At 41.8% G+C, this 14,805-nt stretch overlaps 1 protein-coding gene across 1 annotated transcript; it reads right to left on the minus strand.

Moving 5' to 3' along the window:
- Positions 1-71: 71 nt before the first annotated feature.
- Positions 72-5,530, minus strand: YEATS4 (YEATS domain containing 4). Its single transcript, XM_017822130.1, has 7 exons — positions 5,437-5,530; positions 5,218-5,337; positions 4,545-4,611; positions 4,330-4,424; positions 2,785-2,877; positions 2,620-2,707; positions 72-659 (listed from the first exon to the last, which is right to left on the minus strand). The coding sequence occupies exons 1-7, from the start codon at positions 5,485-5,487 to the stop codon at positions 490-492; spliced, it is 684 nt and encodes a 227-aa protein (XP_017677619.1). The 5' UTR covers positions 5,488-5,530; the 3' UTR covers positions 72-489.
- Positions 5,531-14,805: the final 9,275 nt, after the last annotated feature.

The raw sequence follows: 14,805 nt of genomic DNA on the forward strand, positions 1-14,805 counted from the left end.
CTGCCTTAAATCAGGGTATGCTATTTACAATTGTTCCTTACAATTCTGCAGGTGGATGGAGACAAAATATATTAAAATAAAAAATTGCATATTTTATTTTTAGCTCTAAAGATGCACCTCTAAACAATCAGTAGAAAAAAAACAAGTAAAAAAAGTAAACACCAGCATTTCGTAAAATAACATTGAACTAATACAAGACTTAATACAAAGTTTTCATATACGACTCAAATGCAGTTTAAAAAAAAAAGAAATAAGTCTGGTCTCTGAGACCCCTTCTACTTGAAATAAGTTGTTAAGTACCCACAGATTTTAACTATAAAACAAGGATACATTCTTTCTTTTTTCTTCCATTTATAAAGTTGATTCCCACAAACTTCAATCACTTGCCAGTGAAATTCTCATAGTCTTGATTATAGAACTGAACTCATACAGTTCCATGACTGAAGTCCTCCCATTTTCAGCATAGGCTCTTTATCAAGTCCACACTTGTCACATATCCTTAGACTGATCATCTTCTTCAAGTTTTCTGATTTCATTCTTTAAACAGTTGATAGTTTCACGACTTGCTTTTAGTCTTTCTTTAAGCTCAGCAATTTCAAAACTAGTCTTCTTTTTGGCAGCTTCCAGCTTTTCCCTGGTTTTCACTTCAAGATCTGCAACTATGGTGGTGATAAAGAAAAATAAATATTGTAAATACCACAAAAAGTTGTAATTATTTTTTTTAACTGAAACAGTAATTTTGATGGCGTATGTCCTGAAAAAAAAATCTATTGCTGTTAGCCTTAGAGATTCAATGATTGTAATCAAAATGGTATCCAAATCAAACCTGGATTTAAAAAAACTCAGAAAGTTTGTTTTGTGGCTTCATTCAGCCCTCAGCTCAGCAGTTTTGTGGATGGAGTTACACAATTCATGAAATCATTTGCTTTTTCTTTAAGATTAAATAAAACCTGACATGGTGACAGCAAATGGGAAATTAGAGACAACTATGAGTATGTGAAGCCTAGTGACAGCACTTGAGGCCACAGGCACAAACTGAAACATCAGAGGTTCCTCTGAACATCGGGAAACTTTTACTGTGAAAGTGACCGAGTGCTGGCATAGGTTGCCCAGAGAGGTTGTGGAGTCTCCATCCTTGGAGACATTTAGAAGCTGTCTGGACACAGATCAGCTGCAGGTGGCCCTGCTTGAGCAGGTGGTGGACATGATGGCACTAGAGGTCCCTTCAAGTCTCCACCATTCTGTGGTTCCTTTTCCAAGTACTGTAACCACCTTCTACTCTTTGTCTCATTGGAGTTTAATTCTACATATCTAAACAATAGTGGTGCTGCCTTTGCTTCTACTAATCCCTGACATCAAGTATCTTTTCTTATTATTTTTTCATGTACAAGTTTTTGGATAGAGATGGTAAAGCCAACAAATCTATGAAGGCCACGGAGATCCCTTCATATCCCATACATTACATAATCGTGGAGCAGTGGCAAATTTTATCTACTTTGGTGGCACATTTTAAGGAAATATATATACAAAAAACATACTAAAAGTTTCTATCTACTCTCCAGAGAAACACCCAAAAATTTGAAGTCAGAAATGTTTAAATGTGGACAAGACTTTTTTATGAATCGTATTATTAAACATTTTCTAAATGAAAACCATGACGACATGCAATATAACAAAAATCCACCTCAAGACTGGCTAAACTGATGTAGAAAATACACGAGCTCACGCATCCACAGCCAAGCAGACATAAGGCAAATCAGAACCTGAACTTTGAAGAGCGTCAAACTCATAATCACCCTCCACTCTTTAGCTCTAGGCATTTGCTGTCCAAAAAATACTTGACATTTTTTGTCAGGTGAACATAAGGCCAGGTGAGCTGGACTACAATGGCATTAGAGTTTGTAATTAACAAGGTAGGATTTGGGTTCAATAAATATTACATTTGTTTTCTGAGAGTAGAAGATAAGAGATGAAATCCAGAAGATCAGAACAGAAATCCTCACTAAATGCATTACGATTTATGAACCAACGGATCTTTATTTAATTTCTTTAATTCCCTTAATATTTTTGTTTATATTTGGAGACAAATTAGATAAAAAGGACACAAAAAACATAATGCTGTACTGAAGAAGTATGTTATGAAACTACCTACAGCTCAAGAACTAGAAGGGAAAAAGACAGGAACAGCTTTCAGATACTACTCTTTATTTCCAAAGGGCTGCTGCTTTGACTTAAACACCACTAACTGTTCTTATTTCAGTGCTTCCAGTGTGACCTTTGCTTGCAGTGTTGAACAGAAGTGTACCACAGGGTGGCCTTCATTTATTCGGTTTTGACTCATTTCAAAGATGTTAAATTAGGTGTAGATCACACCATCACTCTTCATACTGAGTAATTCCTTATTTTTTTTCAGCAGGCATACAGATTAGAAAATCTTAAAAGTTTTCAAGTAAGTATTAATTTCTTTGCAAAAACTGAAGTTAAATTTAATGTAAAAATACCACTTTTTATCAGCATCCAAATCCATTGTACTGTTACAGCCCAGGAAAAGAAAAGCAATAAAATCAAAACCAACTACTGTTTATTTCTAAAATTAAAATATTTTAATTTTCAACTTACACTCTGTTTCATGCTTATAAGCACCTAGTGTTAGTTGACGAGATGTTGTTAACAGCTGCTGCATCATTGCAGTAGGATCTTGAAATATCTAATGAAGGAAAAAAATACATAGTATCACTAATACTCTTCAAAATAAAGTGAGGATTACATTAAAAACATTCATACCATTTCATCATAGAATTCAGAAACTACAGTTTTCTTCCCCAGGATGGCATTTGTATCCGACTGAAAAAGCTTCAGCAAGTGATATAAGGTTACCTATGCAAAGACAGAATTTTATTAGCTTAACAATTGTAGGGAAATAGAAATCTTGTTCTAGATATCAACAAGTAGCATTCATTCCTACAAAACAATTGTATAGGATTTAAAAATCTTTTAGGAATGCAAAAAAAAAATGTCATATAGCTTCAGTGGAATTACTTATATTCAGTATTAATTGTTAAAACATGTCAATTAGCCAAAGGTTTCTTGATACTTCAGAAGTGTCTGGGCAAGTGGTTTAGGACTGTTGTATAAAAGCTACTACTACTACCACCTTCTCTCAAACATTTCCAAATTGGTCATTTAATTCAAACCAACTTTCCCAATTCATCAGTTAGAAAGTGCTTTCTGTGACCTTATCATCCCTTCTCGTGAAAGAGAAACACCGGGGGGGCTGTGAATAGCTTTTTCTTGAAATCTCTCTTTATGAAGTTACTCTTCCATTACTGCACTGCACATGGCAGGGTGGGGAGAGGAATGGAAGCCCTCTCTCCAGCCCTGAGGAACCACTAACCACTTGGATCATGGCCTGGGTAAAGGACACACAGCCCACAGTTCACTCCTTCCACAAACAGGCCCCATGAGTGGTCTTGGAACAGAGCAATACCTTACTCCACTTGGTACTTCCTGGAAAGGAAGAACACGACAGGCTCTGAAACAGCCTTCCAAGAACAGCAGCAAAGAAAAAAACACCCAACCAACTTTAGGACAGCTTGGTCAAGCTGTGAACAGAATTAGGATAAGTCACAATGCTACTGAGTACAACAGCACAAGAAGCCCTTTCTATCAATCGTCACATATTCAAGAAAAACAAAAAATTCAGTTTCCCTCCCATTTAGCAAAAAGTGGATATAGAAAAGGATTGCTGCAGTTCATGCAACAGAAGTAACTCAGTCCTTCAGAAATAAACATCCTCTTCCCCTAAAACAGGGTAATCGAGTTTCCTACCTAAACCTGTATAAACAAACCTACAAGATACGTCTAAAGCGCAGGAAGGAAAGAAAATTAATTCCAGTGCTTTATGCAACTACAGGAATGTCTTAACCTGATTTCCTTAGGGTAGAGACTAATGCTAGCATAGTACCTTTACTGCTTTTTGACTGATTTTGATCTGACAAAAAAAAAAGTTAAAATATTCATATATCCTAGAACTAGGAAGCTACATGGAAGAGAAAGCCTCAGCGTGTGCTCGAACCAAGTAAGGTGCAACATGCAGTCACATATTAGTAAATGTGAGAGAAGCCAAGTGCAGGAAAAGCAGTCGTGAATGCCTGTAGCAAAGCACAGAAACAGGAAAATGTGGCCAGTCGTTAAATTCACTTTCTACAAGAACAGGCTTTATTACTTCCATGGCTTATGTGACTTATTTTGACCAGCAATATCCTAGAGCACAGCTTCAGGCCACCATAATTAATTATTAAAGTGTTGTTAAAAGTTCAATGTACTTACAGGTCTTTCATTTGGATCAATGAAAAATATCTTAATGATTATTTCGAATTCACCCCAGCCTGTTTCGGTGATTTCATACGGTGGTTTGGTAACAACTACAGTAAGAAACACAGAAGTGTTAACACAATGACAGAGCCTTAGTGGAATAATAAAAGGAATAAAAAACTGGAACAAAAGCCCAGTTCTAGGAACAAATGCTCAAATGCAAAACCTACCTCTTAAAGGATTACCATAGCTTTCATGCAACTTGAACTGAATTTTTTTCACATAGGCAGACATGTCCTAAAACAGAAACATTGGTATTTCTGATTATTCATACAGCACACCAACCTACTCTTTAGTCATCTATCCTACACGCCTACCATTCCTTCTGACACAAGCACAGTATTTCTTCTGAGTTTAAACACAGATAGAAAGCAAAATGGTGAATCCAAAAATTAGTACCAGCACACAGGTCTGTCAGTACTGTCCTCCTAAATGCTCTCCACTCTTTCCCCTAACCTGGAAAGATTACTCCAAAAACGTAAAAAGAAATATGTTTTCCTCATCTTTTTCCCTTTGGGAAACCCACCAGCCTATTAGTTTCCTCTGCTTTTGCCACAAGGCCTTTCTGCCCTTTTCTCAAAGCCCAACTTTTCAGAGCCCGGCCCGTTCCAGTGCTGCTCGCCTGGCATTACCCTGCCCGCGCTCCCCAAGGCACAGAGCATGGCTTGGGCTGGAAAACACCTCTAACACCTTAACCCAGCGCTGCCAGGGCCATCACCAAACCACGTCCCTAGGTGCCACATCCACACGCGTTTTGAACGCTCCCAGGGATGGCGATTCCCGAACTTCCCCGGGCAGCTGTTCCAACGCCTGATCCCCCTTCCCTGAGCAGCCCGGCTATACCTCGTTCCGGTACGGCTTCACATACACCGTCCACTGGTGAGTGTGGCCATCCTCCTCCCTCTTCTTCCCAAAATACCGCGCGACGTTCCCGTACACGATCGGCTTCACAATGGTAACGCCCTTAAACACAAGGAAGACAACCAGGCAGGCACAGTTAGAAAGGCGCTGCCCCTCGCGGCCCGACTCCCGCCGACGCTGCCGAGGCCCCGCCGGCCGCACCTTCACCCTGCCGCCGGAGTCAGGCCCGAACTCTGCCATTCTCTTGAACATATTGCCGGGGGGCGCCGCCCGCCGCCGCCCGCCCGCCCGCGCCGCGCCCGCCCCGCCCGGCCCCGCCGCCGCTCCCGCCGCCGCCGCCGCCCCGCGACCGCCATCCCCCGCGGCTTCCGGGGCGGGGCTGCGGGACCCCGCGCCGAGCGGCCCGGCGGCGGAGCGGGGCGGGACGAGCAGGGCCGGGAGCGCGGCAGCTGCGGCCCGGCCTGGGCTAACGGGAACGCCATGGCAGGGACTGTAAAGGCCATCCTTTTCCTACCCCCCCGCCGTGGGCAGGGACACTCACTAGACCAAGAGGCTCAAAGCCCCAGCCAGCCTGGCCTTGAACACTTCCAGTGGTGAGGCATCCAAAGCTTCTCTGGGCAACCTGGTCCAGTGCCTCTCTACCCCTATAGAGAAGAATTTCCTTCTTATATCTAATTTAAATCTACTTTCAATTTAAAGCCATTACCCCTTGTCCTGTCACTACATGCCCTTGCAAAAATGTCCCTCTCCAGCTCTCTTGAAGGCCCTTTTAGGTATTGGGCAGCTGCTCTAAGGTCTCCCTGGAGCCTTCTCCAGGCTGAACAACCCCAACCCTCAGCCTTTTATAGGAGAGGTGCTCCATCCCTCTGACCTTCATGGCCTTCCTTGCACCAACAGGTTCATGTCCTTCTTACACTGGGGACCCCAGAGACAGATGCAGCACTCCTGGGGGAATCTCATGGTAGCAGAGTAGAGGGGCAGAATCACCTCCCTGGACCTGCCGGCCACGCTGCTTTTGATGCAGCGTGGACACGGCTTTCTGGGCTGCAAGTGCACACTTGTGCCATGCCAAAGTTCTCATCCACCAACACCCCAAGCGTTGCCTCTCTTGGCTGCTCATGTCCTACAAATGCAGGAGATACCATACACTTGTGCCACTTCAAACACTCACAGTCCTCTGCACGTAGGGCACATGCTGTTCTGTCTGAGCTCAGCAGAACTTGAAGAAGGGAATTAGATAAACTTTTTTTCTCCTTTTTGTATTTTTACTTTAACTGTCTTCAGACATAACCCTTTGCTGCTATTTGTTGGTGTTCACTATTTTATTGCATGTCATTCCCAGGGACCCACACACTGCCTGGTTAAATGAGACATCCTGAAAAAAAGAAGTCCCACTTGAGGGTATAGTATGTGCTGGCAAGACAGGTACAGTGGGAGGGAAATGCCTATAAAAGTCACTAAAAAAATGAAAAAAAAGACAGTGACAAGTATGCTCATAGTTGGGCAGCTGCTCTGAACTTCAAAATATTTCATCTGTGGGATCTCTGATCCAGAAACCTTTGTACATCTCTGGAGTATAAAGGATATCACCTTCTTTGGTAGGACATCATCCTATTGACTACAAGAACTGAGAGCTGGAGATATGTGGCAATTTCTGTGGGGTTCTTTTTAGTTTCTGAGGAAAACTGAAGAACTTTCCTCTGGCAACTTTCAGTTACAGAGTGAGAAGAATAAGTCCAGTGAAGCAAGCCCACAAATGATGCAAAATCAACTAAGCTGCGAGACGATGCTATATTTCAGATATTTGCTGATATATATTCAGCAAATATATATCAGGGGCCAGTCTTCTTCAAGTGGTCAAGCTCTTGCTGTCTTCAAAGAAAAATCTTCTGAGGTTAATCTAACTTCTAATTAAAAATGGCTTCTGTGGAAAACTCTTCATTCCAGTAACAAGATGAACAAGGGGAGATGATGCAGTTCTGGCTCTAAAGAAACCTTTTCCTCTTGTGTGTGCATGACTACCCTACAGATTTTCCTTTGGAAAGGGTGGGCTTGAATGTTGTTCTGCTTTGATTTTTAAAGATAGAGATGTAACCAACCTTTGTTAATCTACTTGCAACTGGAATATGAGAGAGCAGCCCATCACAGCACCACCAGTAGAAACTGAGCTCACCTGAGCAGGGGGTATTGCACATGTGCTTGGCCCTCAGGGTCCTGCCACCATTGTGCCACCAGCAGCTGTTGGTCTGTAAGAGCCATGATTCTGATTCAGAAAATAAGATGATTGCATAGAGAATGCACATGATAGGGAGTGGTCCTTTTATTCTTTAATTGAACCAAATATGAAAAACACATGCAGTATGTCTTAACTTTAAAAGGTCTGACACAATATTTCTACTGTTAGAAATAAATTCTGGTATGCTTCTGTGCATTGTTCTCTATATATAGAAGCACAAATCAAGCCCAACATATATTTCCACAAAAATGACAGAGGAAAATAGTACATGGCCCAATTTGTGCCATGGTTCTAACCATATTTAATCAGTGGTGACCTTCTCCTGAACAGAAATGAAGTGCAAGTGAGCTTTCATAAAGAAAACTTGGGAAACAAGCACAGTCTGAGGGCCCTCTCACCACTGTTACTGCCCTAAGGGTGAAAATGCAGACGCTGGGAATGGCCAAAAAAAAATACTCTGCTAAATATGACTTTGTCTCTTTTCTGGCTTATACCCATATGAGTGCAGGTGACACAGCTGCACACGCGTCTCTTAGGACGGGGACCAGCAGGTGGGCAGTGGCAGGCAGGGTGTGCTCTGCAGCAGCAGCTCCTGTCCTGTTTTGATGCTGTCAATAGCTGTAGCGGGCAGAACTGCTCTCACAGTTGGCCTGAGGGTGCTTCTGGCCACTGCAGATACAGCCAAACAGTCCTGCCCACCTTACCTCTGCTGGCAGGCAAGTTCACATGGAGCTTTTCACTGCTCACTGAGGCAGGAGCAGAGGTTTTGGCATGTGGCCATATTCATCCTAACCTCTAAACTCTGGCATTCACGTGGACCTGCTCACTTTAACAAAGCTTGTTAAATGGAAATGCCCACCCCATGTCCCCTCTGGACTCACAGAGCCCCAGGCTGTGTCCCCAAAAGGTATTTGGTCCAGAATGCTTCTTTCTGTTAAAAGAATATGTAATAAAATAGTTTGGGTTGGGAGGAACCTTAAGGACCATCTAGTTCCAACCCTCTGGCGATGGACAGGGACACACACCTTCCACTAGACCAGGTTGCTCAGAGCTCCATCCAATCTGATTCCAAACATTTCCAGGGATGAGACATCCAGAAATTCTCAGTGCAACCTGTTCCAGTGTCTCACCACCCTCACAGTGTAAAATTTCTTCTTAATATCTAGTGTATTATCTCCTTTTATAGGAAAAATTAACGGAAAAGCAAATATGCAAGAACAAGGCAAGTGGGTATAAACACCATGTGTCCTAAAGAAGGCCAGAGACTCCTTAAACAAATTTGCCTAAATAGAGGCAGAAGAATTATTAACTAGCTGTTGTAAATGCCTTAAGGGGTTAAGTACAATGGGAAGGGAAATAACTAGATAGAGAGCAATATCAGCACAAAAATCAAATTAATATAATTTAGCCAAGAAGAAATTCAGGCAGTGGCTTTGATTTGTAACCCCTTAACCCCTGGAGCATGGGAGGAGTGGGACAGACTTCCTGTAGGAAGTGTGGGAGCAAACAGTCCAGACAAACCTTAGGAGGTTGTAAAATAAATCATGAAAACGGTTAAAAGATGCAGTTGGCTGCCCCACGACAGGACAGAGCTTCATATCCCAGGCAGCATTTTCCATTCTTTCTTGCTACTTTGCTTTCTTGTGGGGCCTTGCAATGAAGCATGGAAGGCTAAAAGACACCCACACCATTCCCAACCTGTTTTACCTACAAGCATGGCTAATCACAGAGAAGACAGATATAGGTGAATAAAAAAGAAACAAATTCCATTTTTTTAAACCTCATACAAAGATTTGTTCATCAAAAGAATACTTAATGGATGTATTATCCGAATGTTCACAGGCTTGAATGTTGTTACCGGAATGGAAGCAGATTTCAGAAAAGAAGTGGAGGAAGTGGCACTGGACACATGCTCTGAGCCTACTGAAATAAAAGAAATAATCTCAAATGGAGCAATCTTCAAAGCAGTCACTGAATTTCAGAGTCACAAGCAGGTTGTGGCTATGGTGGGAAAACCTTTGTAGGTATATGTTCAATGAAAAAAATCTGCATAACAAGATGACACGGGACAGACTGGAAACTGATGGGATTGTTTGAACTGGACCATGTTAACCAGGTTCCTGTCTATAGCAAAGGGCTGGGAGGGCCCTGGAGAACCTAGGTTTTGAACCTGCTTCTACCAACCTGGTTTTGGAAACCGCTGCATGTGATCTGTCACTGTAACTGTTGAGCCCAGCCTCTGTCCAAGTGTGCAGTTTAGGCAAAGTTTTATCATAAGCCACTGTTGTGAAAAAAATGAGCCATGTAAAGGGAGGTGGCTGCTTCTCAGAGAGCTGGGCCCTTCACATGTCAGCTGCCCTCAGACAGCACATGGATACTGGCATATTTGACAAATAAAGAACAGCTTCCAACTCCACACTCTCAGCAAAATTACCAGGTTCCTCAGTATCCTTACCCAGGTTAGGTCACTCCAAAGTTTAATTCTAAAATTGTGGGTTTAAGCTTTCCTCTCCCTCTGCCCTCCCCCAAGCTAAAAAGATATGGGAACATTTTTATTCTTTGTAAGGGGATTACACACAATCTCACAGGAGGTGACCCTGCAGAAATGTCATGTAAGACTTTTCTCAAACTTCTTCCAGTCCTGGAAAGGACAAACTGCATGGGGGAAGAGGCCACCTGCTCCGAGGATCAGGTGCAGCTGGAGGTAGCACAAACCTGGCTCCAGCAATGAATGGTATACTGCCACCTCTCTCACTAGCCCTAATTGTTTTAACTGACTACCAATTTAATTTGGTGATAACATTGTTTTGGCAACTTGATACTTTTTCCCTAATTAAGGACTTGCATTTTTAGAAACCTTCCCTGCTTCAGTAATGCACCCAAGCCCCTCACAGTTAAAAATCTGAGCTAGCTATTGCTGTAACTAAAAAAAAAAAAAAGATGATAATGTAGAGGTTAAGTTATATTTCTAAATTAATTTTGAAAAAAGGCATAAATTAATTTTAAAATATGATAAATTACTTAACTAAATGGAACAGGCAGGGGATAACTTGAAATTAGGAGGGCGCAGTAGGGATTCCACTTAAAAAAACCAAAAGTTCTTTTTCTGAAGTATCACATAGTTACCACTGTGAAGGAAACACCAAGAAAATTTTCTCCTGCTGAGATGGAAGCCAGCCAGTAGATAGCTTTAATCATTATGGAGAACTTATACTTACATGGAGAAGCTCAAAATACAGCTTTTTATAGCTGCTAATAAAACATTGGCCTTCTGTGACCCTTATGATTCAAGGACTTCACGTATTAAAAAAAGAACCCACCACACAATTTAGACATTATTTTCAACAGTTTCTTTTGCAGGGTTCTGTTGGCCATTCTACACCATTCACTATTTTCATTACCCTTACAATACAGGTCTTTGAGAAAGTGAGGGCTGTGAACCTACATCTTGCAAAGATTCCAGGCTAAATGACTTTCGGAGAAGTGAGAACTGCAGTTTTAATTATGTATAGGCTCCAATTAACTTTTTGAGGTGGGAGCCCAAGTCCCTTACAACTTGACCCATGAATAAGGATCCTATTTGGTATGAATGGTCTGTTTTCATTCCCTCCCACCAGTGTGGAGCTGCAGCACATCAGGCAGAGCTATTTATATTTTAAGTGAAGCACAGTCTGCAGACTGTAAAAGGTGGCATGGCTAGCTGTCAAAAAGAAGTAGACAGTTAACAGGGAAAGTGGATACCAGCAAGCCTCAGAAATCAGTTTTAAGCATCAATTAAACCATTCTGAAATGCAGTAACTCTGTAGAGCCCTCTGCTCCTTCAGAGGTGAATGCTGCCTGTTCTACATGGGAACCCACCCTTCTTCTGATGGGTTTTAGAGATGCATTCCACTACAAGCAACATTTTATCTGCCTGTGTGGACAGTATTTTTTTCCAGCGTTTTTAGTGTCAAATAAAGGTTTCTGAGCATTGAAGTATTTCTTTCACTCCAAGTGTATTATACGGGAAAACACACAAGATTTTTAGAGCAGTACACTCAAAAGGCATTCAAAATAATATGCAGAAATAAGGCAATAAACAAGAGCTTTTTCACGAGGTGTCAAGGCAAGGAAAAGAAAATACAGCTTGCTTATTTTGTGGAAAAGTGGGGGGAAAAAGTGACTGCTATATTTTTAAAATTAGGACAGTTGAGGATTATCACAGTTCTGCTGACAGTGCAGACACAATAATTCATGGGATTATAAATTAAGCAAAGGAGTGGTTTTTTTCATGCCTCTAGATGGCAGAAAGAGCCCCTTTACGCTCCATTTGCACATCTACCCCATTTTGAACATATCCTTCCTTGTGTGACAGAACACCTTTATCATTAATATACAGGATAAAAAGAAAAAATCTACTCAATGGGTGCCAGTGCTAAGTAGATTCAAATTGTTTTGAAAATTGTTCAGCAATATATAATTTTTAAAACCATCTGTTTACCCTGAATCCTTTCTGTAAAACTGGGAAGCCCTGTATGAAAAGAAATTAATTTTACTTCCCATTTATACAAAGAGCACAAGGTTTACAAGACTTCCAGCAGTCTGATGGGAAGCAAAGTGCTAATCATCATCATCATCATGATGCTAATAATTTTCTGCAAATTGTTCAGAAGAGATGCATTAGCAGATTCAGATAATTAAAAGGAATAGCAATCCTCTATCTGCAGCAAAGAGAACTCTATTTCTACTGGGCTGCAACTGTTTTTCACACTGTCTCTCCGGGAGCAGAAAAAGAGCAGAGTAAAAAAGGTAGAGAACTTTGATTAGTTCCTTAAACACTATATAATTTGTGTCTCAGCATTTAAGTCTGAGCTGACCAGCATCTCACTGTTTTCTATATTACATGTTATGTAATATAGACATTATGTTACTTCTCTGACTCGCTTCCAGCTCAAACTCATCATCAAAAATATAGTAAGCAAAAAATCTTAACAGCACTGCTCTTCTCCTTCCCTCAGGCCAAGGGCAGCACAGCACCTCTCGGCTTGCAGCATCCTTGAAACTAAACATGCTGCACTCTGCAGCTGCCACTCCATCACACTGCTTCTGCACCTTTCACCTCCTTTCTTCAGGCAAAGAAAGAAAATATATTCCCACCTCACTCTCACTTTGGTCTCTTTCTGTTGCCTCTCTAAGGCTCTCCCAACAAGTTACTTTTCCAGGACACAGAGCAGGCTTATTGTCTTCCCATTTCCTGCCATTTCCTTGCATTTTTCAGAAGCAATCACTTGCTTTTGTATCTTCCAAGAGGTAAAACAGATAAAAATCCAATGTGATGGATACATTTTCTTCCTCTCGCAGTTCCAGTTAATCTGTCCATCTATTACACAACAAAGTCTCCTGAGCAGCATCGGTCTTACCTGTACTCATAGATCATGAATGAACATAAACTCATAACTACTCCAGACATAGTGAAGAATTTAATCTCTGTTGTTAGTCAAGATCCATTCAGAAAATCAAGTAGTGTTATGCTTTAAGTGCTTTAGGATACGCCAAACCCACTGTCAGAGGTGTTGACTGTGCAGACTACATTCCTGCAACAAATATGCTATGCTAACCAGGTGGTTGTCTTTGGAAAAATGCAGAGATTAACTTGGAAAAACTCCTTTCTCAGTTGATTATTTCTGAGAGTGTAATGCCACAGACCTCTAAGGGGACTCGGCCAATTCCCAATGCAAAACAGACATCCTGGCCCCAAAATAATTAAACTGGCATTTCCTTGCCTGGTGTGTCATGATTTGTTATAGTCTAACATTTCAGGGTATAGACACTCAGGTGCATGCACCTGAATTTCATATAATGCCTGTAAGAAAGGTATCTTTGTGATCATAAGCTACACACATACCTCTGTCTTCCTTTACTCAGCCTGCACTGGACAAACTTGCCTTTCACAGCTTCATACAGACTTTGCTCTGCTGATTTTGGCATTTGATTTGCTTTCTGCTGCTCCTCTGTTTTGCAACTTACCATCTCCCCTGGACAAGCTGCAGTATTATGAAACTGTTTGAAGGATGAACCAGGGGAAAATTACAAGACAGAGAACAGCACTAATACTTTGAGCCTGAGCATCTCTTCCCATTCCAAACTAACAAAGGTCAAAGAAGGACACTTCCAACTCCTTACTCAATGCCTGCTTCCCAGCAAGTGCTTAAGACGTATCTCACTTCCATAGAGACAAATTTCCAAAATTAAAGCCTCTCCTTGATCAGTAATTCCTATATTGACAGAAAATGAAGCAAAATGCCAGCTTTGCAAGAGGAGAAACTTCAGTAGTGCCTTCAGTGAGGTTGGCTCAGAAAAGGTGCAGCAGCAGAAGGGAAGATTTCCTCTTCCCTTAACAACATCCTGGGGACTCAGCTGTCCTGCTGCCTGGGCTGCAAAATCCACAGCAGATGTGCACCAGATCTCCAGAGCTACCCTCACAGAAACAGTTCCTACAGCCCAGTAATCTCCCTTCAACTGCAGCTGGCACAAGAACACAAGGTTCACAGAAGTGACTATTTTAGGCTCTCCTGCTAAACCTCACAAATGCCTTCTACTGCCCTTTCCTCCCAAAAAACTGACAGTCAACTGTAAGGGCCAAACAGTGATATTAGTCAGTCAAGTACAGGAACAGATTTATCCTGGAGTGGGTAATTTTGGGTTTTGGCATTTTTCATCTTGTTTGCAGCCCTCAGAGGATAGAGTAGATGGGAAGAATTAGCTCTCTTTGCTAAGGCCAGTCAGCCTGCAGCTGAGGCAGCAGAGAGCAAACTTCTGTACCAGCTTACACATTGCTAAGCACTGGAGAGAGGAACAAGCAAGGACAATAATCTTCTGCTGAAGCCTGGATTCCAGCATGCTCTCTCCCTCCAGCTCACCACGGGCTCTGGGCCCTTCAATCCGCAACAGCTATGAAGAAGACACTGAAAAACGTTGGAGGCAAGGTTCTTGCAAGCAGAATTGAGCAAGAAAGCTTTCCTAATAGGCATTATCGAATTATTTCCTTGCATCAAACTGAAGGGATAATATTTTCCCCAGGAAACCTATTGCAAAGAAAACAAAACCCATACCCAGAGTGCTTACCTTTCTCATTCTCCGATACCATTTCAAATCATACCTTAATGGTCTTGCATCCTGGTTAGCTGACCTATGCTTGAACACCTCCATAATGAATTCATCCAGGTACTGAATCGCCACTGTGTTTATCTTAGAGTATACATCCCATGTTTTTGGGGACAGGATGCTTTACACTTCTCTCCCATTCAGCAATTGGAACTGCTGAACACCCTAACCAGGAGGAAAATAGCAATAAG

This window comes from Lepidothrix coronata, unplaced genomic scaffold (genome assembly GCF_001604755.1).
Source record: "Lepidothrix coronata isolate B3197 unplaced genomic scaffold, Lepidothrix_coronata-1.0 Scaffold95, whole genome shotgun sequence".
In the NCBI taxonomy this organism is placed as follows: Eukaryota; Metazoa; Chordata; class Aves; order Passeriformes; family Pipridae; genus Lepidothrix; species Lepidothrix coronata.

Bases quoted from the DNA above. Each gene is read 5' to 3' on its own strand.
- YEATS4 (XM_017822130.1), bottom strand. From the start codon at position 5,487: ATGTTCAAGAGAATGGCAGAGTTCGGGCCTGACTCCGGCGGCAGGGTG. The intron at 5,338-5,436 runs GTGCGGCCGGCG...CTTGTGTTTAAG, and splicing joins ACTCCGGCGGCAGGGTGAAG to GGCGTTACCATTGTGAAGCC. The intron at 2,708-2,784 runs GTATGAATGTTT...TTCCTTCATTAG, and splicing joins CTGAATTCTATGATGAAATG to ATATTTCAAGATCCTACTGC.